The sequence below is a fragment of the Macrotis lagotis genome, chromosome X (genome assembly GCF_037893015.1).
Source record: "Macrotis lagotis isolate mMagLag1 chromosome X, bilby.v1.9.chrom.fasta, whole genome shotgun sequence".
NCBI classification, from domain to species: Eukaryota; Metazoa; Chordata; class Mammalia; order Peramelemorphia; family Peramelidae; genus Macrotis; species Macrotis lagotis.
This window is the reverse complement of record NC_133666.1, coordinates 93,651,944-93,675,359: the sequence shown is the minus strand read 5'-3', so window position 1 is coordinate 93,675,359 and position 23,416 is coordinate 93,651,944. Positions and strand designations below refer to the sequence as shown.

Here is a 23,416-nt window from a genome sequence, read left to right as displayed (position 1 = left end):
TTGTTGTAAGAGTAAATATAATACCCCTCCCCCCACAAAAATATAAAATCTCATGAGAAAGAAAGTGAAAGAGAAAAAAATGTGTTTCATTCTGTGTTCTGATACCATCAGCTCTGTCTCAGGTGGATCACATTCTTTATCATAAGTCCATCATAGAAGTTACTTCCATAGTTTTCCAGAATTGCTGTTGCTGATTGTAATTCCCTCCATCCATTCCTCCCCACTACCATCTATTATATTTTCTCTCTCCTTTCACTCTGTCCCTCTTCAAAAATGTGCTGTGGAGCAAGAACACCAGCCCTGTGTCCAATACGCCCCAAGCCTACATCCCACCTCTGAGACCCAGCAATGACCCAGCCTGTGGTCCCAGACAGGTCACCCAATCCTACCACCATGCAAAAAGTAAAAAAAGAAAATGTGTTATAACTGACTATCCTCTCCTATGACTTCCCCTCTCCTCTATCACCCACATCCCCCTCCCCTCCCCCTATCTGCCTTCTCTCCTTCTTCCTATAGATTTCTATAACCTATTGAGTATTTATGCTGTTTCCTCTGAGCCAGTTCCAACAAGAATGAAGGCTCCCTCATTCCCCCTCACCTTCCCCCTTTCCATACATTGGAAAAGCTATTTCTTGATTCTTTTAATGAAATATCTTGGTCTAGACTACCTCTCTCCTTTCCTTTTTCCCCAGTACATTTTCTTTTCACCCACTGACTCCATTTTTACAATATATTATACCTTCAAATTCAGCTCCCTCCTGTACCTTGTCTATATAACCTCCTTCTAACTTCTGCATCTGAGATCTTTAATCAACATAATATAACATATATGTAGAGAAAGCAAGCACAAGATCCAAGATAATACAAAATAGGGACCAAACAAGACCCTAATGTTGCCTTGTCAAAGGTACTTTGTAATAGAAAATCCCAATTTAGGAAGGCTGGAAGAAGTTTAAAAAGAAGACCCCCACAATAAGGAGGTATTCCATTATTAACGCTGCTCAAGACACAAACTGAGAAAAGTAAAATAACTCCAAAAGACTAACAAGGAAATATTCAAAGAAAAAACATAGCTGGTCACAAGGTCCATTATAATTATCAAATGAAATTAAGTTAGTGTTAAAAATGATTTTATAAGTAGAATGCGAGTCATTCAGTCAGTCAATAACCATTCATTGGTCACCTATGATATGCTAGAACTGTACTATGCACTGGAGATACAAAGAAAGACAAAAAAATAGTTTTTTTCCTCTAATGGGAGAAGACAATATGGAAACAAATATATACAATTTACAAGATAAACAGAAAATAATCAAAGGGGAAGGAATACAATAATTAAGAGAAATTGAGAAACTTCCTAAAAGGTGGGGTTTTAGCCATTTTTGTCACATAATAAGTTCTAATAGTTTGAGACTTTAGGGTTACAGAATATTGACCAAGTAGATTCTTTTCTTGCTGTCTGCTCTGTACTTAATATGTTCCACTGATTAATCTCTCTTTTAAAGCAATATCAAATTAGTTTGGGAATAACTGTTCTTTTAGGCTCTTGATATTTTAATTGTTTTGTTGTCTCCTGGTATCTGTTATTTTTTTTTTATTCCTTCTAATTTTCAAAGTCTGACAATTGAGAAAGGGTTTGTATCGCTTCCAATTTCCCTAACAAGCTACTCCATCTTTTGACTCTAGGTATTTTTTTCTGGCATGGAAATGTACCTAGAATACTTTCCTTTCTCTTCTTCTTCTCCTGACCAACCTCTCTTGGATTCTTTCTCTTCTCTAGTTTTTCATGTTCTTTCTCCTATCTAGTAGATTGTTCTTCCTCAATCTCCTCTGCAGGATCAACATTCTTATCCCATTTTCTAAATGTTGTACCATCCCTCTTCTTTCTACTTACTCTTTCCATGAACTCACTATTTCTATACAGATGACTACCAGAGTTTTGTGACCATGCCTGGAATCTCTCCTAAGTACCAATTCTTCATCATGAAAAGTCTTTTGTATGTAAAAATGACCCCTCAACAGTTCAACCTCAGTATGTCCAAAACAGTTCCTAAAACCGCACCTCTCATTTGAACTTCCCTACTAACCATTAAGGGCATGAGTATCCTTCCCAAGTTTACAATCTCTGAATCATGCTCAACAAATAATTTCATCAACCTATAAATCCAATCAGTTGCCAAATCTTACATATTATCCCCCCACAATACCACTCACATTCACCCTGTTCTTTCCATTCAAATGACTATCACTGGAGCTCATCACCTCATTACTTGGACAATATGAATAACTTAACTGATATCCTTATCTTGTTTCTCCCTTCTAAAATCCCTCTATACAAAGGCAAAAGTTTCCTAAAACATAAATATAACCATGTCATGGCCCCATATTATTCCTAAGATCAAAATTTTTTATTTGCTGTTTGGCAATTAAGCTCTTCACTATGGTCAGACTCTAAAGAAGCATGGAATGAGTTACAAGATCTGATGCTGAGCAAAGGGAGCAGAACCAAGAGAACAGTGTACACATTAACAACAACATTGTGAGATGATCAACCTTGATGGAAGCAGTTCCTCTCAGCAGTTCAGAAAGCTAGGACAACCATATTAGACCAGCTATGGCAATGTTATCTGCATCCTGAGGATGGAAAAACAAACAAACAAAAAAAACAAAACAAAACCCTTCCGAATCTGATGAACACTTTAATAAAAATTATCTCTTATGTATCTCTTTCCCTTAATCCTACTTCCTCATACCAAAAATGACAAATCTGTAAATATGTTTATCAAAAATATGTATGTACAATGTTAACCTGCCTGCAGTTCAGTGCTGAGGGGATGGGGGTGGGAAGGGAAGATGGAAGAAAATTTTTTAATGTAAAAATATACATATGCATAAGAATGAACAGTAAAAAAAGAAAATAAAATGCATGAACTTTGAAAAAATAAAGCCCTTTATGATGGTCTTAACTTATCCTTCTACCTTTCTAGGCCTAATCTTTAGGCAAGCTAATCTGAACTTCCCATTCCTCAAATAGAATACTAACACAATTTGTCCTCCAAACCTAGGATATACTTCCTCTTCACCACTAACTCCCAGAATCCTTAGTTTCCTTCAGCTCAAATACTACCACTTTTACATCTATGAGGCTTTTCCTTCTACCTTCCAGCTCTAATTGATTTCCTATCAAAAAAAATACCTTATATTTAGTGTATGTTTATTTTGTGTATACTATTAGTTGCTCTCCTCAAGAGAATATAAACTACCATAAAGCAGGGATGATTTAAATTTTGGCTTTCTATCCATAGCACTTGACTGGCAAAGTACCTGGCTCATTAACTGATTCTAAACAAGTAGGTACTAGAATCAGCTCGAAAATTTCCAATAGTGAGGAACACAAAAAACCATTCCAAAAACCCATTTTTCCCCTTTACATCAAACCAAAATATACTTCTTTCTTGTTTCTTAGTTCTATCTTCTTAAACCAAGCAAATAAAGAATTAGAAATAATAATCTGGCAAATATATGAAGACAATTCACATGTCTCCCCAGTTTATGATTAATTCATGGCTTCAGGTCTCAGGAGAGGAAAAATCAAAATTTCATTTAAAATAACTGGAGATGATAGAAAATACTTGAGAGACTACCTGACAAGAAAAATCGGGAAGTATATCTCATGAATAGGTCAAACCATTGTAATAAAAAAAAACGACAAATTTATCTATTAGCTATTTAATGCCAAAACAACCAAACTATCAAAAATTATCTCATAGACCTAGGAAAAAAATAGTAACAAAATTCATCTAAAAAAAATCCTCAAGGATATGAAGGAAATTAATGGAAAAAATGCAAAAGAAAGTGATCTGGTCATACCATATCTCACGTTGTACTATAAAAATGGTAATTATGAAAACAATCTGGTACTAGTGGTAGCTGTCCGGTACAAATTACATTATAGGTAATGACCATAGTAATCTAGTATATGATAATATGACAAACAGGAAAACTTCAAGGCAAAAACCAGTCATAAACTAACATCTCGCACACTATACCAAGATAGGGTCAAAATGAGCACATGGTTTACACTCAAAGAGTAATAGCACATTCAAATTAAAAGATCACAGAGTAGTTTCTATGCAGACAGAACTGTTTCTCTGCCTGTCCTCTGTCTCTGTCCCTCCCTGCGCCTCTCTCGGCTCCCTCTCTCCCCCACTTCCCTCAGTCACCTTTATTCTCCTCCTCCAGGTATCGGACTCTCAGCTCCTCGTCGCCCTTAGCTTCAGACCCATAACTCCTGCTGAGGCCTGACCCAGCCCTGGAGGAAGCCCGACCGCGACTCCACGATGCTGACCCCATTCGCCCTCCCGGCCTGCCTGCCACCAGCCCCTGACCCAACCGAGAGCAATAAGCAACTGCCCAGCGGGCGCGGCCTCCCTGCAGGGCACCCAGACCACCCGCAGCAGCCATGCTGTGTGTTTACAAGTCAGACCCCGCCCCTGCCGTCACCCTTCACCACTCCCGGCGACAGCACTGCCCTTGGACACCACAGCTCCTCCTCTCCCGCCAATCCCTTCCGGGTTATTCGCGCTAAAGCGGAAGCGATGGAGGAAGGGGTCCGCCCTGTGACGTCACTTCCCCCGCTCCAGCTTCTTTTCTTGCGGGTTGGCTGGCTCTCTGCCTTACTTCGGGCCTCCCGCAGCTTTCCTTATATTTGCAGGGATTGAAACCTGTCCGATTACCGGACCTCTGATTCTTTGTGGGAGGAAGCTCTAGCCATGAACTTCCTTTATCACTGAAAATTTATTGTGTGATTGTTGTTGTTTTTCTCGAAGAGGCGGTGCCATGACTGGAAAGTGAATCGGGCTTAAGCAGGAGAGGGCTGTGCAGTTAGGGATCGCGCTTTGACTGAGACAACGCCCATTCAGTGATTAAAGCTGGATAAGAAACGTGGCAAAAAAAAAAGACCTCTTTTGCCCGGTGCTAAAGAAAAAAAAAATTTAATCCGGGAGGGGAAGATACTCAGGGTTTCTGGCCAAAACGGAAACACTTGCTATTTATATATTCATTCTCTCAGAGCCCAAAGAATGAACTAAATGGGTTTGGTCTGTGACCTATTGTTGACCAATCTTGCAAGGAATTTGAATATAAGGTTATATTCTTAAGAAAGGAAAAGAGGGCGGAGGGGAAGAAGATAAAATACTATTAGAATTTTTAAAAGAGATCTAACCCTTAAACCCCAAAATATCTTGAGAGGTTTTGGGGATCAAAATTTACATTCCTATGGACGCACCATAACATAAGGGTATGCTTCCTTTAAGGGAGAAGGAAAGGAAAGCAAGCTAGGAAAGCAAAGTTTAGTTGCTTGAGATCCTGACTACAATCATTCAAGGAGTGTGTATTTTTAAGTCAAGGAAAATAAGAAACAAAACAGGTTTGCAAAACTCTTTTCAGTGTACAGAGTTCATAGGACCTGTAAACCTTAATAAATTTAAGATTAAAAATAAGACAGAAAATATAAATTAGACATGAAATTTATGTAACTTTGCTGACTTTTATGACATCCTGACTACCATCCAAAATGGCCACCCTGAACAGAGAGATAAAGGAGTATTATCCTTAACAAAGAATAAAGGAAATCATTAACCTCCTAGACGACCTATTTACTGGGTGGCACAATTTTAGGTTGCACAATCCTTACACAATGCTATCTGGCCTAAATGAGGATGAATTGTTAGCTCTTGCTGATTTTAAAGTATAATGAGGATAGGTCAAGTTTTCTAATTATTTGTCTTCCAGAGTTGTAATTTCCATATGGGGAGATAACATTCCATTTTTTACAACAAAAAGAAATCAGATTTTTTAAAAAATACTTTTAAGTATTTCAAAATTTGCACAAACTTTAGAAGTCATGTACTTACAGATGAAGAAATTGAAGCCCAGATAGAAAACATGCTAAAGATCTGACTGACAGTAAAGTGACAGGATTTAAATAAGAAATTAAGTGCCTGAATTTAGATTTTCTTTAGATTGAACAGCTCAGGAAAAGGTCCCTATCATTCCCTTTTATAGATGATATAATGATATATATATATATATATATATATATATATATATATATATATATATACACACACAGAGAATCAAAAAACTAGTCACAACAATTAACACTTTAACAAAACTGCACAATTAAATATACCCAATAACTCATTAGTATTTCTATATATTACCAAACAAAATCCAGCAAGAAAAGATGGAAAGAAAAATTTCATTTAAAATAGCTGTAGACAGTATAAAATATTTGGGAGGCTACCTGCCACAATTCAGGAACTATGTGAACACAATTACCAAAAAACTTTCCATGCAAATAAAGACTGAGAAAATTGAAGAAATAGTGTTGCTCATGAGTACACCTAGGAATATAAACAAAATGACAATTTTATTTAATAAATCTTACTTATTCAATGCTTTACCAGTCAAACTACCAAAGAATAACTCTATAAAACTAGAAAAAAATGACAAAATTCATCCTGGATGTTAGAAATGAATTTTAAATGAAAAAGATTCCAGAGTGAATGAAATAGCTTAAAAAATTAATACATTCCTGCAGGAAGAATGTGGTCATCAAAGACAGACCCACGCAAAAACCAAGCAACTTTTATCCCTGCCCCTAAAACTTCAGTTCCCTCCTCCAGGCCTTCATTGGTTGGGTATTACTGAACCCCAAAGCCATACGAAATGCCTAATTCCCTCCCAACTTGGGTCCAGTTCCTTATCGAACTTTCCCTTCCCCACAATTTGGTGACCAGGCCCTTAAATGCCAGTTTATTCATTAAATCACACAACATTTTAATTTTATTGTCTCTTACTTTCTTCTTGTAAGTTTAACTACTTCTTGAAGCAGATATCTTTATGGCTGCCCCTATCCTTCCTGTTAAACATCCTTTCTCCCTAACTGATTTTCTCTTTTCCTCAGTTTCTCATAATTGATGTAAAAATGAAAACTAATCAGTTATTAAACTGAAGAAGAAAATATCAGAAATCAAGGGAATCAATGGGGGGAAAAGTGAAGCAAAATGGTCTAGTAGTACCAGATTTCAAATTGGAAATTGATCATCTTCAAAACAATCTGGTACCAGATAAGAAATGGAATGGGTGATTAATGAATTTAGTTAAGTACACAATGTATGGAAATAAATGACCATGGTAATCTACTAGTTTTTTCTTGTTTTTTTTATGTATATTTTTTACTTTGAACTTAAATACAAATTTTTTTAAAGATATTGTCATGTGCACAGCAAAATATGAGGGAATTCCTAATAAAAAGCAATAAATTGCTATTTCAAGAAAGCCTATATAATAAATACTACACATTGTGTTCAAAATTGTTGATCTTTTCTTTGCTTCCTTGTAGATTATCTTCTGTTCTCTGCTGTGCATAGTTTACTTCCCCCCCCCTTTTCCCTCCTCCACCATGGCTACAATAAGACATGGATAAACACACACACACACACACACACACACACACACACACACACACATATACGTATACCCTATATGGACATGATATATAGACACACACATGCACAAATAGAGATATATACCCAGATACATACATATGCATACATACATATTCATAGTTATCTATATATTTGGTTTGTGTATATCTCTCATTTTTAAAGTATTTCCTGAAAGCAACAACTCTTTGTCACTCCTCTACTTTACCGCTACTCAATACCTTGCCCTCCTATTAACCAACCTATGACCCTTCAAAGAATCCCTCCCTTACACACTCTTCTACATCCCCCTACACATTGATCTACTGCTTTTGGTGCAAGAACTTAATATTCAGCAAAAATTGTTGGGTAGTCTGCAAAGACCAATATCTCATACCCCAAATGTCCTAAGTCATTATTGACTTACTGCAAATTAAAACAACACAGACATACTATCTTACACATATCAAATTGTCTAACAAAAAAGAAAAGGAAAATAAATACTAGAGGGGATGAAGAAAAAATAAATACACTAAGACACTGGGAGTAGAATTGTAAACCTAGTCTACCCATTCTGGAGAACAATTTGTAACAATGCCTAAAGGGCTTTAAAACTACATAGCCTTTGACTCAGCAATCCCCCCAAAAGACCAAAGATCTTCAGAACCCTTTCATATAAAAATATTTATAGCAGAAATAGGTAGAAATTGAGGGCATGTCCATTAATTGAGAAATGGCTGAACAAGCTTGTTACAGTATATGATTGTGAAGGAATACTGTCATTCTGTAAGAAATCGGAAAGACAATGGTTTCAGAAAAATTGGGGAAAAACTGATTTAAAGTGAACACAACAAAAGATAATACTATAATAATCAACTGAAAAACTCTGATCAATAAATGATCCAAATGAATTCTAAAGGATTCATGATGAAAAATTCTGGCTACCTCAAACTCTGAGTGTAAATCAAAGCACATTTTTTTCATTTCATTATTTTTGTTGGGTGTTTTTGCAATATGGCTAATACAAAAGTATATTTTGCATACCTTTACATAATGAATACAGTTTTAGTTTCCTTCTAATTGGAGGGAGGAGGAATTGTAGAAAAGGAGAGAATTTGGATTTCAAAATAAAACAATGAATGTAAAACAAAACAAAAGACCACATAAGTATATAGATATATGCAACTATATGATATATATATATATATATATATATATATATAGTATATCTACTTGTAAAGATAGATGTATATCAGGAAAGAAAAGAGGTATGTGTGTATTTATACATATATACATATACATGTGTATATATACATGTATATGTATGTGTGTACATAAATAAATCTACGTATAAATATATGGAGACAGTTTGGAATGTGTCTGTGTGTGGTTGCATTTGTATTTATTACAGAGAAGGTCTCTTTGGATTTGAACTCAGGTACTCCTGACTCCAGGGCCGTGCTCTATCCACTGCACCACCTGGCCACCTCAAAAAGGTCTCTTTGGGAGAATGGATGGTAATAGTGATGAGGAGTGCCTAGGAGATCAGTACCACTAGGAGATGGGACTTGCAAAGAACACTAGGAGGTTTCATTTTTAAGTGAAGAAATGATATAGCTCTCTGATCTAGGAGTTTAAGAAAAACCATAAATTTTATTTCGCAGTTTACTGTAAAGTAGGTTACAAGTAAATTCACAGAGTTTGTTAAGGGGCAGCAGGTTAAAGAATGAATAGGGAGATAGCGGAGGGGTCAGGAGAGGAGTGAAGAGTGGTATCAGGGAGATACCAAGGAGTGGCTTAATGCATGACATAAGCTAGTGTCCCTTCACCTGAGAGTTTATCTTCACTCTGGAGTTTGAGTTATAGCTAGGGGCCTTAAGGAATTTACAGTACTTTAACTTGGAGGTGCCAGTTTCAGAGTCTTTGTTAAGGGCTTTAAAGATTAACTATTTTAACAGGGTGCCTGTTTGTTATGGGGTTTGTTAATTGAGTAGGGGGCATTGTTAGACACATTCCTTGCTAATGGGAGGTTTGCCTTGTCAATACAAGGCCAATACAGAAACGATTTTAAAAATATAGAAAAGAAAAAGATTGTGATATTTGTCTAGATACCATATTTTTTTCTAATGGAGAAAAAGGGAAAAAAGCCCTGTTACCCTACTTCAATAGTAAAACTCAGTGAGTGTTGTTTCTGTTGGTCTGCAAAAAAATGAGCCATAAAGTTTTTAGCATAAGCCATTAGATAAATTAAATAAATAGCAAAACCAAATCAAAATAAAGAAATAAAGGATATTATTAGAATCTGCCAAAATTAATGAATATAATATAATATATCAAGAATAACAAAATAAGAATGAAATAATTTGAACACTATCATAAAAATAACATTTTAAAAGCTATAAATATACTACAGAAGACAAAGTGACAATCAAAAAAAATTATAAATCACTTCTAGTAGGGAATAAAAACCATCTGTTACAAACTGCAAGATTTAACTCATAGTTGAATTGAACAATTATATTGTAGGACAGCAGTTTCCACTAGGGACAAGGGAGTAAGAGAATGACCTTCACATGTAAAGGAAAGGAAATCTGAATGGCATTAGAAACCATATACTCAAAAGAACAAAGAGGCTCAAAATTTAGCAAATCTCATTCTAACTACAAATAACATAGACATTCAAAAAGAAAAAAAGGAAGTGTTCAAAACAATCCTAGAAAGAAAATCAGACCAATACATATTATTTGCTTCTAAAATACTTGAGACAACATAAATACAAGATTAAACAAATATAGCATCTAAAGACAACAATACCAAAATAACAACAGGGGAAACAGATTTTTTTCCCTAAATGTATACAAGAAAACAAGTGTGAAAGCAGATGTCAGTTGGAAATTGTGGTGTAGAAACAAGTTCAAAACATCATAGACTAGGGCAGCTAGGTGGTGCAGTGGATAGAGCACCAGCCCTGGAGTCAGGCGTACCTGAGTTCAAATCCAGCCCCAGACACAATAATTACCTAGCTGTGTGGCCATGGGCAAGCCACTTAATCCCATTGCCTGGCAAATACCTAAAAAAAAAAATCATGGACTAAACTTTACAATACTTTGAATACAGTTAAATCAATGATATTTGTTAGGACTAAATTATAGAATGTGAGAGTGAATAACATGAAGAGGGAAAATATTAGAAAAATGTGATGTATCATAATGAAGTCAAAGGCTAATGTGAAAATAACTCCTATAGTCTCTCAGGCTGAAGAAAACCTACAGAAGAACAGGGCAGGAAGGAAATGGAGTGATTTAAAAGGGAGAAAGAGGAGAGAAAATTCTATTTAAATAATGTAAGGGTACCATTGGTGAAGACCCTAATGGGTCAGTCCACCAATCAGTAAGTATTAAGAATCTATTATGAAATAGGCATTGTGCTAAATGCTGGGAATTAAAGAAAAAAGGCAAAAAAAAATGCCTGCCCTCAAGTAGCTGATAATCTAAAGAGGGACACAACAAGCAAATGAATGTGTACAAACAAGCTATCTGCAGGATTAATTAAAAAAATTATAAATACAATCATGCTTATAATTTGAATTTGTTTATATTTAGTTGTCAAGATGACATCATCATCTTTTAAGAATAATTGCAAAAAATATTTTATATAAAAATTAAACTATATAAATGTCATTGTCATAGTAGCACTAAATTTAAAATCGTCTTTCATAATGTTAATAATTTTAAAATTAATTTTAAAATGTATTATTTTCTTAATGCTTGTGACTCAACTCCTTGAAGGGCTACTTTAAATAAGAATTTTCCAAAAAAACCTGTTTTTCATTATTAGCTATTTTAAGGTAGTATTTCCACCCCTGTATAAAGGTAAAGTAATCGATGTATTCAAGGAAGGATCCAAAGGTAAGATTCCTCCTGTTGAGAATTTATACAACTTTAATTTATTGGCCATTTCTTTATTGTACTAATTTTTCAAGTTTGCTATGGAAGCTGAACAATTCACCACCTTACCAATACTTCACTTGCAGCAAAAGAACATGGGCTTGCTTTTCTGCTTGTCCCCCTTCACTAAGAATATATGAAAAAGATGACCAAAGGGAGAGCAAACTAAGTACAGGAGCATATCCTTTCTATCACTGGCATGAATTAGTATTTCTAAAAAGAAGCAGAACAAAGACAAGGAATCCAGGTGCAAGAATTACAAAATAATAACAGGAAACCCTTTATGAGAGGGAACTCAAAATAGATACTTCAAAAGTTTTAATTACATGAAGAATACAGATCATTAAAAAAATTTAAATAAGTATAAGGGTCATGAATTAAAGAATAAAAATTGAAAATAGACAGAGGAGATAAATAATGATTATAATGAGGGAAAGAATTCTTTTTTAGAAAAATGGCATAGAAAATAAAATTGAAAAAACTAAAAAAGACAAGAAAATGGAGAATAGAGGAAGGAATATTCTACCTGACTGAAAGAATAAAAAGAGTTGAAGAATTAAATAAATAAAACAAGAAAGAGAAACTAATAGTAAAACTCCAAAACAAGGGATTTGCATTTCAAAGAAAAGGGCTTCAGAATATGGGGAAGAGGAGTGATGGAAATAGGTACATCTTAAAAAAATTGAAGAACTATTGCTTGCTGATGGTTTGTATTGTGTTTATAATGAAAGAGGGAAAGAAATACTAATTTGAAAAAAATCTGAGACAAATGGAGGAAAATATAATCCCAACATTACTTATAAATCAATTAAAAATCCAATAAAATATGTGACAGGTTAGATTAGAAATCAAAATTCCATAAATTATTTCTTAGAACATTTGAAAAACAAAAAAATTTACACAAAATAGATTTTGTGCAGTTAGAAAAAAATTTTTTTACCATGCATTAAGTGGATTCAAGAAAGCAGAAGTTGCAAACATACCGTCATATAAAGCAAAAACAAAAGTTCAAAGCATAAAAAGAAATCAACAAGGGAACATTGTGTTGAAAGAAATCACAGACAAAAAGATGAAGATCAGTATTAAACTAATTTTGTGTCATATATTAGCATATTTATTCATAAAAGATTAAGTAAATTATATATATAATATAAAGATAGCACAATAGTGACAGAAAATTTCATTCCTCTCTTAGATATATATAACAATGATAAAAGAGAAAATGTAAACTAGAACAAATTTAGGGAGAAACATTCCATTTTCTAAGTGAGACTGCTAAAGAATGTATGTTTTCACAGAACCACATGGAATTTGAACAAAAAAGCATTGTATATCAATCAAAGTAGTATTGCAAAATAAATGCAAAAAGGCAGAAACATAAATATGTCTGTCCTATTTAGAATATGGAGAAATACAACTAGTAATTTGTTCAGTAATCACAAAAAAAGTATCCAAATGGAATTTTGACAGCAAAATTTGAAATAACAAGTGATTCAAAGAAGGTGATAGAATCAGTTATTGAATGAAAGAAAATTATAATGAAAAAACAACATACCAAAATGTCTAGAATGCAGCTAAATCAGCCAAAAAGGGAAAATATTTCTGTAAATATATCTTAATCAAATAGAAAAAAAGAGAGGATCTATTACCCAGATCCCTCTGATATAGCAACTTCCCTTGCCTCTTCTGACTACCTTAGCCCATCCATCCTACTGTACTCCCTAGGTGTAGAGTGATTGTTGGAATACTCTTTGCTTCCCATTGCCACTTCAAAATTCTCTCTCACTCACTCCATTACTCAGTAACCTCACCCTCTTTGAGATCTATGCTATGTCTATCTACTACCCAATCAAAATCCTGGTAACCCTTGTTTACAGACCTCTGTCATTACTCTTCCTTCTTCAACCAGTTCAATACCTGAAGACAGTTGATCATATGAGACAGGAGATAAATAAGAGCTGCTGTGGAAGGACAGGGAAATTTGAGGATTATTAATACAGACTTCATGAATGGATCCACAAGAGCTGGGATATTCAAGAGCAGTAAAATCGAGGGAGTAAAGGAAAGGGTCTAGGATAGAGTTCTATTGGGTGCCTATAGTTCAATACTATATCTTGGATATAGCAGAGGAGCTTCAAATGACATCTTAGAAAAACTGTAAAAACAATAAGTAAATGTAAAAATAAGCAAAAAAAGGAGATAATAAATTTAGAGGAGAAATAAACTGGAATCAAAACAACTTACATTAGAAATGAGGCTAAAAGTTGATATATTGAAAAAATTGATAAAATTGGTTAACATTTTATCAATTTGTTTAAAAATAAGAGAGCAGAAAACCAATAAAAATAAAATAGTAAATGAGCAAGGTGAAATCACTACAAAATCAGAATAAAAATAAAAATCAGAATTCATTTTACAGATATATGCTAATAAAACCAAAAAATAATCTAACTATATCAGATAGCAATCTTAAATAGCCCAATCTCAGAAACAGAAACATAATAGACCATAAAGGAACTACTGAGGGGGGAAAAAATACCAGGTCTGATGAATTGACAGGAGAATGCCATCAACCTTTTTTTTTTTTGCAAGGCAATTGGGTTAAGTGTCTTGCCCAAGGCCACAGAGCTAGGCAATTATTAAGTGTCTTGAGGTCAGATTTGAACTCAGGTACTCCTGACTCCAGAGCCAGTATCCTATCCACTGTGCCACCTAGCCGCCCCAAATTTAAAGAAAAAATAATATCCATACTGTTATGTTCCTGCTAGCTAGCTGCTCAGGAAGTGTTAGGTTCCTGCCAGCTAGCTTATCCTTACCCAGGCAAATGCTGAAGGGGTGGGAGACAAGAGAGACAAAGATGACAAGCTGTCCTTAAAGTTCTCCTAGTTCTCCAAGATTTCCCAGATCTCCTTTTATTTACCAGACTACAAGTGCTTAAATATCCTCCCCAGTCCCTGGTCCACTCCCACTCCCATGGCACTTAGTAAAATAATGCTCTGGTGCTAGAGGACACCAGGTGATAAAGGTTTACAGTACTCCCACACACACAGCAGTCCTTTATACCACATCACCTAAATGATCCTCAAAAATAGAGAAGGAGGGGCGGCTAGGTGGTACAGTGGATAGAGCACCAGCCCTAGAGTCAGGAGTACCTGAGTTCAAATCTGGCCTCAGACACTTAATAATTACCTAGCTGTGTGGCCTTGGGCAAACCAAACAGAACTCTCCTTCAAACAAAAGAGAAAATAATGCAAGCAACAAAAAAGAAAGCAATTTAAATACAAAGAAAACACAATCAGACTTACACAGGACTTATCAGCCTTAGCACTGAAGGAGTGGAGGACTTGGAATATCAGGGCAAAGGACCTGGGATTATAACCAAGAATTTACTATCTCGCAAAATTCAGCATATACTGTCAAGGAAAAAAGATGGATGTTCAATGAATTATAGGACTTCCAAAATTTCCTGATGAAAAAAACTGAACAGAGAATTCAATCACCAAATACAGAACTCAAGAAATTCATAGCAAGGTAAATGAAAAGCAGAAGGAAAAAAACAAAACAAAACAAATGTTAGTCAAGACCATCAAATTGTATGCAACCTAATAAGGAAATATATAATACTTGTAACTCTCTTTTTAAATTTTTATTTAAGGCAATGGGATTAAGTTACTTGCCCAGAGTCACACAGGCTATTATTAAGTATCTGAGTCTGGATTTGAACTCAGGTTCTCCTCACCCCAGGGTTGGTGCTCTATCCACTTGCCACCTAGCTGCCCCTAACACTTGTAATTTTTGAGTATTGTATTTCTCTTATGATAGTTAAAGGGTTGAATATAATTGAAGAGATTGGATTTAGAGATATGGCTATGTTCGGTTCTTGTCTTTCCACTGAAGGGGACCAAGATGACATCACTATGCTTGAGACAAAAAGCCCTGATGAAAAGCAGGGGTATTTACTCTAAACTTATGTGTCTCACTTTCCTTTTACCTACTTTAATTCTGCTTTGTTCACAACGCTTAGTACTTTCTCTGATGAGGGTATCATAAACTGGATGGTCCTGAGTCAGTGTCTCCCATACCTTACAATCAATTGTACAGTTCTTAAGAGAAACCTTCAGGGTGTCCCAGTACTTAGAGCACTTTGAGACTTATAGTTAATTAACTCTGAATGAATTTACTGGCAAAGGGTGAGAACCTACCTAACAGGGTTGAACTTAATCCATACTTCAGTTAACAAGGGTTTAAGTACCCTGGATGTGGGAGAGAATATGCTTGTGGGGACAGGGATACAAATGGTTCATAAAATGATTTGGCTTTGGATGATACTTGGTAATTGAGGATTGTGTGTTCTTAGAGAATATTTGGAAAGGTGTTAAATATAAAATGATTATAATTGGATGTAATTCAAGATTCTTCAGAAGTATATTTCTATCGAGATAGAAGAAGGGAGGGTACCTATTGATTTTGAGATAATGCTGCTTATCAAGCAATCAATTAATCAAGCTTTGATGTTTGGTACCTGATTAATAGTACTTAACTGATAAATAACACCAGGTGAAGAGGCACAAAGATCTATTAGAATAGAGGGAAAGAAGGGAGAGGGTGAAGACTGAATATTCAATAGATTTGACACAGAGAGGAAATAAGAAGCATTCCCTCTTGGGCTTAAAAATCTATCCTCCTCTACAGGGATGTGGGAGGGGGAAAGGGGAAAGAAAAGGGGAGAAGAGATTGATAAAAAGGGGAAGGTGAAGGTATAAGTGAAAATAAATTGAAAGTTAAATTTGCAAAGGAAAGTTAAAGGGGAAAGGGAAAAATAAGAGGAAAGGAAAGAAAAAATAAAAATGAGGAAAATAGCAAGGAGGAAAACACAGAATTAGTAATCTTAACTGTAAATATAAATGGGATGAAGTCCCTATAAAATGAAGCAGATAGAAGAATGGATTAAAAACCAGAATCCTACAATATGTTATTTACAAGAAACACAATTGAAGCAGAGAGATACACACAGGATAAAATTAAAAGGATGTAGCAAAATATATTATGCTTCAATTGAAATAAAAAAGTCAGGGGTAGGATGCTGATCTCAGATAAAGTAAAAGCAAAAATCGATCTAATTAAAAGGGATAATGAAGGAAAGGATGTATTCTTAAAAGCCACCATAAGTAATAAAACCATATTGCTATTAAATATGTATGCACCTAGTGGTATAGCATCCAAATCCATGGAGGAAAAGCTAAGTGAATTACAAGGAGACATAGACAGTAAAACTTTAATAACAGGGGACCTCAACCCCCATCTCTCAGAACTAGATAAATCTAACCATAAAATAAACAAGAAGGAAATTAAGAAGGTGAATAAAATCCTAGAAAACTTAAAAATAATAGACCCCTAGAGAAAACTTGTTGGGGAATAGAAAAGACTATACCTTTTTCTCTGTAGTACATGGTACCTATGCCAAAATTGACCTTATACTAAGGCATAAAAATCTTATAATCAAATGAAGAAAGGCAGAAATCATAAATGCATGCTTCTCGAATCATATAGTAAAGGGTCAAGGAAAGAAAAACCATAAATTAATTGGAAACTAAATACTTTAAATAATGAGTGAATCAAACAGCAAAGCACAGAAATAATCAACAATTATATCTGAGAAAATGATAAAAATGAAACATCAGAGCAAAATTTATAAGTTGTAGTCAAGACAGTTTTGAGGGAAAATTTTACATTTATAAATCCTTATAAAAATAAAATAGGGAAAGAAGAAATCAGTGAATTTACTAAAGAATTAGAAAAAGAATAAATTGAAGATCCCCAATTAAATACCAAATTAGAAATTCTGAAAATCAAGAGATTAATAAAATTGAAAGCAAGAAAACCATTGATCTAATAAATAAAACTAAGAGTTGATTTTATGAAAAAACTGATAAAATAGGTTAATCTGATTTTTAAAAAAGTAAGAAGATAACCAGATTACCAGTATCAAAAATGAAAAGGGTGAACTCACTATCAGTGAGGGGAAATTAAAGCAATAATTTGGTCCTATTTTGCCAAACTGTATGCCAATAAATTGGATAACTTGAATGAAATGAATGAATATTTACAAAAATAAAAACTTTCCCAGATTAACAGAAAAGGAAATTAAATATTTAAATAACTTCCTTTCAGAAAAAGAAATTGAAGAAACCCTCAATAAACTCCCTAAGAAAAAGTGTCCAGGTCCAAGGATTTACAAGTGAATTCTTCCAAATATTTAGGGAACAATTAATTCCTTTTCCACATAAACTTGATTATCTCAAAAAATGCTGAAAAACCCTTTGATAAAATACATTCCTATTAAAAACACTAGAAAGTAAAGGAATAAATGGAATTTTCCTTAAAATATAAATAGTGTCCATCTAAAAACCATAAACAAATATGTGTAATAGGGATAAATTAAGAGCATTTCCAAAAAAGATCAGGGGTGAAACAAGGATCCCATTATCACCATTACTATCCAATATTGTATTAGAAATGTTAGCTTTAGCAAGAGGAGAAGAAAAAGAAATTGAAAGAATCAGAATTGGCGATGAGGAAGTAAAGCTTTGCAGATGATATAATGGTATACTTAAAGAACCCAAGATAATCATCTAAAAAGCTACTTGAAACAATTGACAAATTTAGCAAAGTAGCAGGATATAAAATAAACCCACATAAACATTGGCATTTCTATATATGAAAACAAAGCCCAAGAGCAAGAGATAGAGAAATTCCATATGAAGTAACTATAGACAACATTAAATACTTGGGAATCTTACCTCCTAAGGCAAACCCAGAAACTATATTAACACAATTACAAAGCCCTTATCATCCAAATAAAGTCAGATCTAAAAAACTGGAAAAGTGTCAATAGCTCTTGGTTTGGTTGAACTAATATAAGACTCTAGAGAACTATGGAATGAATTACAAGGTCTGATGCAGAGCAAAGGGAGCAGAACCAGGAGAACATTCTACACAATAACACTGTGAGTTGATCAACCTTGATGGTTGATCCTCTCTGCAGTTCAGAGAGTTAGGATGACCCTAATTAGATAGCCTGTGGACAATGCTATCCCCATGCAGAGGAAGAAAACAAAATAAAACAGTAACAAACAAACAAAACCCTCCAAAATCTGATGAACACTCCTTTCACTTTTTTAAAAATTTCTTTTATGTATTTCTTTCCCTTAATCCTAATTCCTCATACCAAAAATGACTAATCTGTAAACATGTTTATCAAAAATATGTATGTACAATTTTTACCTGACTCTTCACTCCTGAGGGTGGGGGGGGTGGGGGGTGGGAAGGGAGTGTGGAAGGAAAATATTTAACTTGAAATATGCAAATTAATATGGATTTATGTTGAAAAACTTTCATAACATGTATCTGGAAAAATAAAATATCAATTTAAAAAACAGAGAAATAATAATTTTTTTTTTAGTTTTTTCAAGGCAATGGGGTTAAGTGGTAATTATTAAGTGTCTGAGGCCGGATTTGAACTCGGGTACTCCTGACTCCAGGGCCAGTGCTCTATCCACTGTGCCACCTAGCCACCCCATGAGAATCTTTTTAAGAGACAAAATTAGAATACTTAAGCCAAGGAAGAATAAAGTACAGATGGAAAACTGTAGACCAATAATATGAACAAGTGTTAATTTAAAATTTGCATTTTTCTGAGAATTTCTTTTTATAAGATAAATTTATTTATTTTTTCCCCAAATTAAATTTCTATCTTTTTTGTTTCAAATTACCTTCTTCCTTCCTTGTTCTTGCCCCTCAGTGAGAAGGCAAACAAATTGATAAAGAAATTTTAAAAAACCAAGAAAAGTAAACTTTTTAAAAGGATGCTTCAGTATGTATTCAGACTGCATCAGTTCTTTCTCTTGAGATAGATAGCATTTTTCATAGTAAGTCCTTCAGAATTGTCTTGGATCACTGTATTGCTGAGAATAGCTGTCCTTCACACTTGGTCACTGTCCAATATTGGTGTTAATGTGTACCTTAATTCTGCTCATTATACTTTTTATCAATTCACATAAATCCAGATATTTTCCTGATACATTCTGCTCTTTACTTTTTATAGTATTCTATCACAATCTCGTAGCACAACTTCTTTAGCTATTCTCTAGGAATTCCATCAATTTTGAATGCTTTGTCATCACAAAAAAAGCCTCATTTTCTAGGTTGTACATACAGGTTCTTTTCATTTTTTTTTTAATTCTGAGATCCAGACCTAATATCTGGATCAAAGGGTATGCATAGTTTTACAGCTCTTTGGGCATGGTTACAAATTGTTCTCCAGAAAGGGATGAACCAATTCACAACTCTACCAACAGTGCAGTAGTGTCTTGATTTTCCCATATCCCATCCAATAATGTCATTTTTCTTTTTTTTTGTCATGTTAGCAAATCTATTAGCAACATGTCCTTCTTTTATTCTATTCCCCTCTTCAATAGATTTCTGTATCCAACTCACTATATATATATATATATATATATATATAAAATATATATTATACATATGTTGTTTCCTTTTTTGAGCCAATTCCATTGAAATTAAGGTTCAAGCACTTTCCCCACAACTCAGTCATTTTCTCCAATATAAAAGCTCTTTCATGCCTTATATAAGATAAATTACCCCCATTATCCCTTCCACTAGAGAATTCTTCTTTTTTCATGACATAATTTGATGCTTTTGTATAGCATCCCATCATATTCAATTCATACCCATGTTCTCTGTTCTTCTCTTTGGTGAACTGTTGTGCCTCTTTTATTATTTGACTGGTCTTTTTAATGTGTTGGGGTTTTTTTGAAAAATTTTATTTATTTTGTGTTTTACAATTTTTCTCTTAATCTTTCTCCCCCCCCCCAACAGTAATGTGTTAAGTTTTAATTATGTTGACTTCCTTGGAGTTTTTGTTTTTATATTCCCTGCCATCATAGTAACTTTTGGGAGTATTTTTGGTTTTTCCTGTTTGCTCATTTTCTAGCCTTGATTTTAAATTTAATGTAAAAATGGAGCTCTGCTCCTAGGGTAGAAGGGGCACTGTCCTAAGCTTTAATTGTTTTCATTTAGCTTTTTTCAAATCTAGGTCTGGGACTCTAAGTTTTCAGTTCTTTTTTTGTTGGTCTGAGGTAAGGAGATATGTGATTGCTCCTCTTTTGCCCTATGCTCTGGTCTTTGAGCAATCTGTTCTATACCTCAAGGCTCAGCCTGTTGCTCTTTCCTAGACATTGCCAGTGCTGTACTGTAATCTACTCTGATTGCAACAGATTTTTTCCTGCCAACTTCAAAGTTGCTAAATAAAGTATAAGCTTAGAGAAATCTTTTTTAACATCATAAAAAGTATCTAACTAACAACAACAACAACAACATGAATGCAATGGATATATATTAGAACTTCTTCCAGGATACACAGAAGTAGAGGAAACCTATTCTCCCTATAATAATTTCATATAGTTCTTTAAATGCTAGAAATTGAAAGTCAAAAAAAGAAATTAAAAGAATGAAAAGTATGCTTCAATCTATCATCAGCATCTTCTCTGAGGATGTACAGCGTATTTCCTCATAAAGTTCTTCAGTCTTTGATCAATGTATTGCTGAGAATAGCTAAGTCATTCACAGCTGAGTTTGCAATATAGTTGTTACTTTGTGTACAATAATTTCACTTTGTATTAGCACATTTAAGTCTTTCCAGGTTTTTCAGAGAATATTTTGCTCATTATTTCCCCCAGCAGAATAGTATTCCATTATAATCATACAAAACAACTTGTTTAGCTATTCCCCAATTGATGAACATCCTCTTAATTTCCAACTCCCTGCCACCAATAAAGAGCTTGCTATCTTTGTTCTTTTTAATTTTAGTATTTTTATCTCTTTTGGAATACAGACCTAGCAGTGGTATAACTTGAACAAAGATTTCACATGATTTCACAGCTCTTTGTAAATAGTTCCAAACTGCTCTATAGCCCTTGGGTTGAATCACACAACTCCACCAACAATGAATTCATGTTTCATTTTTCTCACAACCTCTTCAGCATCTGTCATTTTAGGGGTGGCTAGGTGGCTCAGTGGATAGAGCACCGACCCTGGAGTCAGGAGTCCCTGAGTTCAAATCCAGCCTCAGACATTTCATAATTACCTAGCTGTGTGGCCTTGGGCAAGCCACTTAACCCCATTGCCTTGCAAAAACAAACAAACAAAAATATGTCATTTTCCTTTTCTGTCCTAATTAGCCAATCAAATAGGTATATGGTAGTATTTCAGAATTACTTTAATTTGCATTTCTCCAAACAATACTGAGTTAGAACATTTTTAAAAATGACTATAGATAGTATTGATAACCTCTTCAGCAAATTATTCTTATCTTTTGATGATTTATTAATGGGGAGATGGCTCTTATTTTTATAAATTTGACTCAGTTCTCTATACATTTGAGAAGTGAGTCCTTTATAAGATAACTTGCTTCAAAATTTTTTCAAAGTTAACTGAACTGATTTTCCTTTCATCCTGTTTCTCTGACTCACCACATTTATTCTATTCTTTCCTTCCTTTCATCCTGTCCCTCCTCAAAAGTGCTTTGCTTCTAAATTATCCCTTCCCTCAAACTTCCCTCCCTTGTATCACACACTCCCTTTCTCTTATTTCCTTTCCCGTTTACTTTCCTATAGAGTAAGTTATATTTCTATATCCAATTAAGAAGAGGGGTGGTTAGGTGGTGCAGTGGATAGAGCACCAGCCCTTGGTCAGGAGTCCCTGAGTTCAAATCCTACCTCAGAAACTTAATAATTACCTAGCTGTGTGGACTTGGGCAACCACTTGAACCCACTGCCTTGCAAAAAAAAAAGAGAATATATGTTATTCTCTCTGGCAAGTCTGATGAGAATAAGTTTTACTTACTCCTTCCCTTTCCCTTAATTGTAAAATCCTTTTTTTGGTCTATGTTAATTTATTACATTATACCTCTCCCTTTGCCTTTCTTTCCTTATTTTTATTATTTTAGATATATAACTTCATATTCAACTCAAATTTTTTTTTTCTCCATATATAATCCTTTTAACTACCCTAAAATGAGAAAATTCTTTTTTTAAATAAGGCAGTCACACAGCTAGGTAATTATTAAGTGTCTGAAGCTGGATTTGAACTCAGGGACTCCTGACTCCACAGCCGGTGCTCTATCCACTATGCCACCTAGTTGCCCAAATGAGGAAATTTCTATGAATAATCAGTATCATCTTCTCATGGAGAAATGTAAACACATCAATCTTATTAAGTTCCTTATGATTTACCTTTCCTATTTATCTTTTTTATTCTTCTCTTGAGTCTTATCGGGAAAGTTTGAAAGTCCTCTATTTCATTGAATGACTTTTTTTCCCCTGAAAGAGTATACCTGGGAGTTTTCATTTTGGGATCTATTTCAGGAGGTGATGGGTGGATTCTTTCAATTTCTCTTTTACCCTCTGGGTTTTTTATATCTCTGGGCAGTTTTTCTTAACAATTTCTTGACAGATGATATCTAGAGAGGAAGAAAAACAAAGCAAAACAAAATAAAACAACTTTTCAAAATTTTCTGAAGATTTTATAATAATTTCTTATGTATCTTTTCCCCTTAATCCTAAATCCTCATACCAAAAATGACTAATCTGTAAACATATTTATCAAAAATATGTATGTACAATGCTAACCTGTCTGTTCACCTCTGAAGGGTGTGAAATGGGAAGGGAGGATGGAAGGAAATTTTGCAACTTAAAAATGTACATGTGCATATGGATGAATAAATAAATAAACAAACAAATAATTAAAATACAGTCATAAAAAAAAGAAAGATGTTATCTCGGCTTTTTTTTATCATTGCTTTCAGGTAGGTCAATAATATTTAAATTATCTCTACTGCATCTGTTTTCCAAGTCAGGTGTTTTTCTTTTTTGGGAGGAGGAAATATTTTTTCTTTTTTAATGT

The 23,416-nt window shown here is 34.2% G+C and overlaps 1 protein-coding gene across 1 annotated transcript in view; it reads right to left on the bottom strand.

Annotated features, from left to right (window-relative positions):
• The window catches only part of AUH (AU RNA binding methylglutaconyl-CoA hydratase), a 164,162-nt gene extending 159,622 nt beyond the window's left edge, over nucleotides 1–4,540 (bottom strand). The window contains exon 1 of the mRNA XM_074200718.1: nucleotides 4,224–4,540. Coding sequence (XP_074056819.1) covers nucleotides 4,224–4,464 — 241 coding nt within the window. The 5' untranslated portion in view covers nucleotides 4,465–4,540. The remainder of the gene's footprint in view (nucleotides 1–4,223) is intronic.
• Between the last annotated feature and the right edge of the window lie 18,876 nt (nucleotides 4,541–23,416).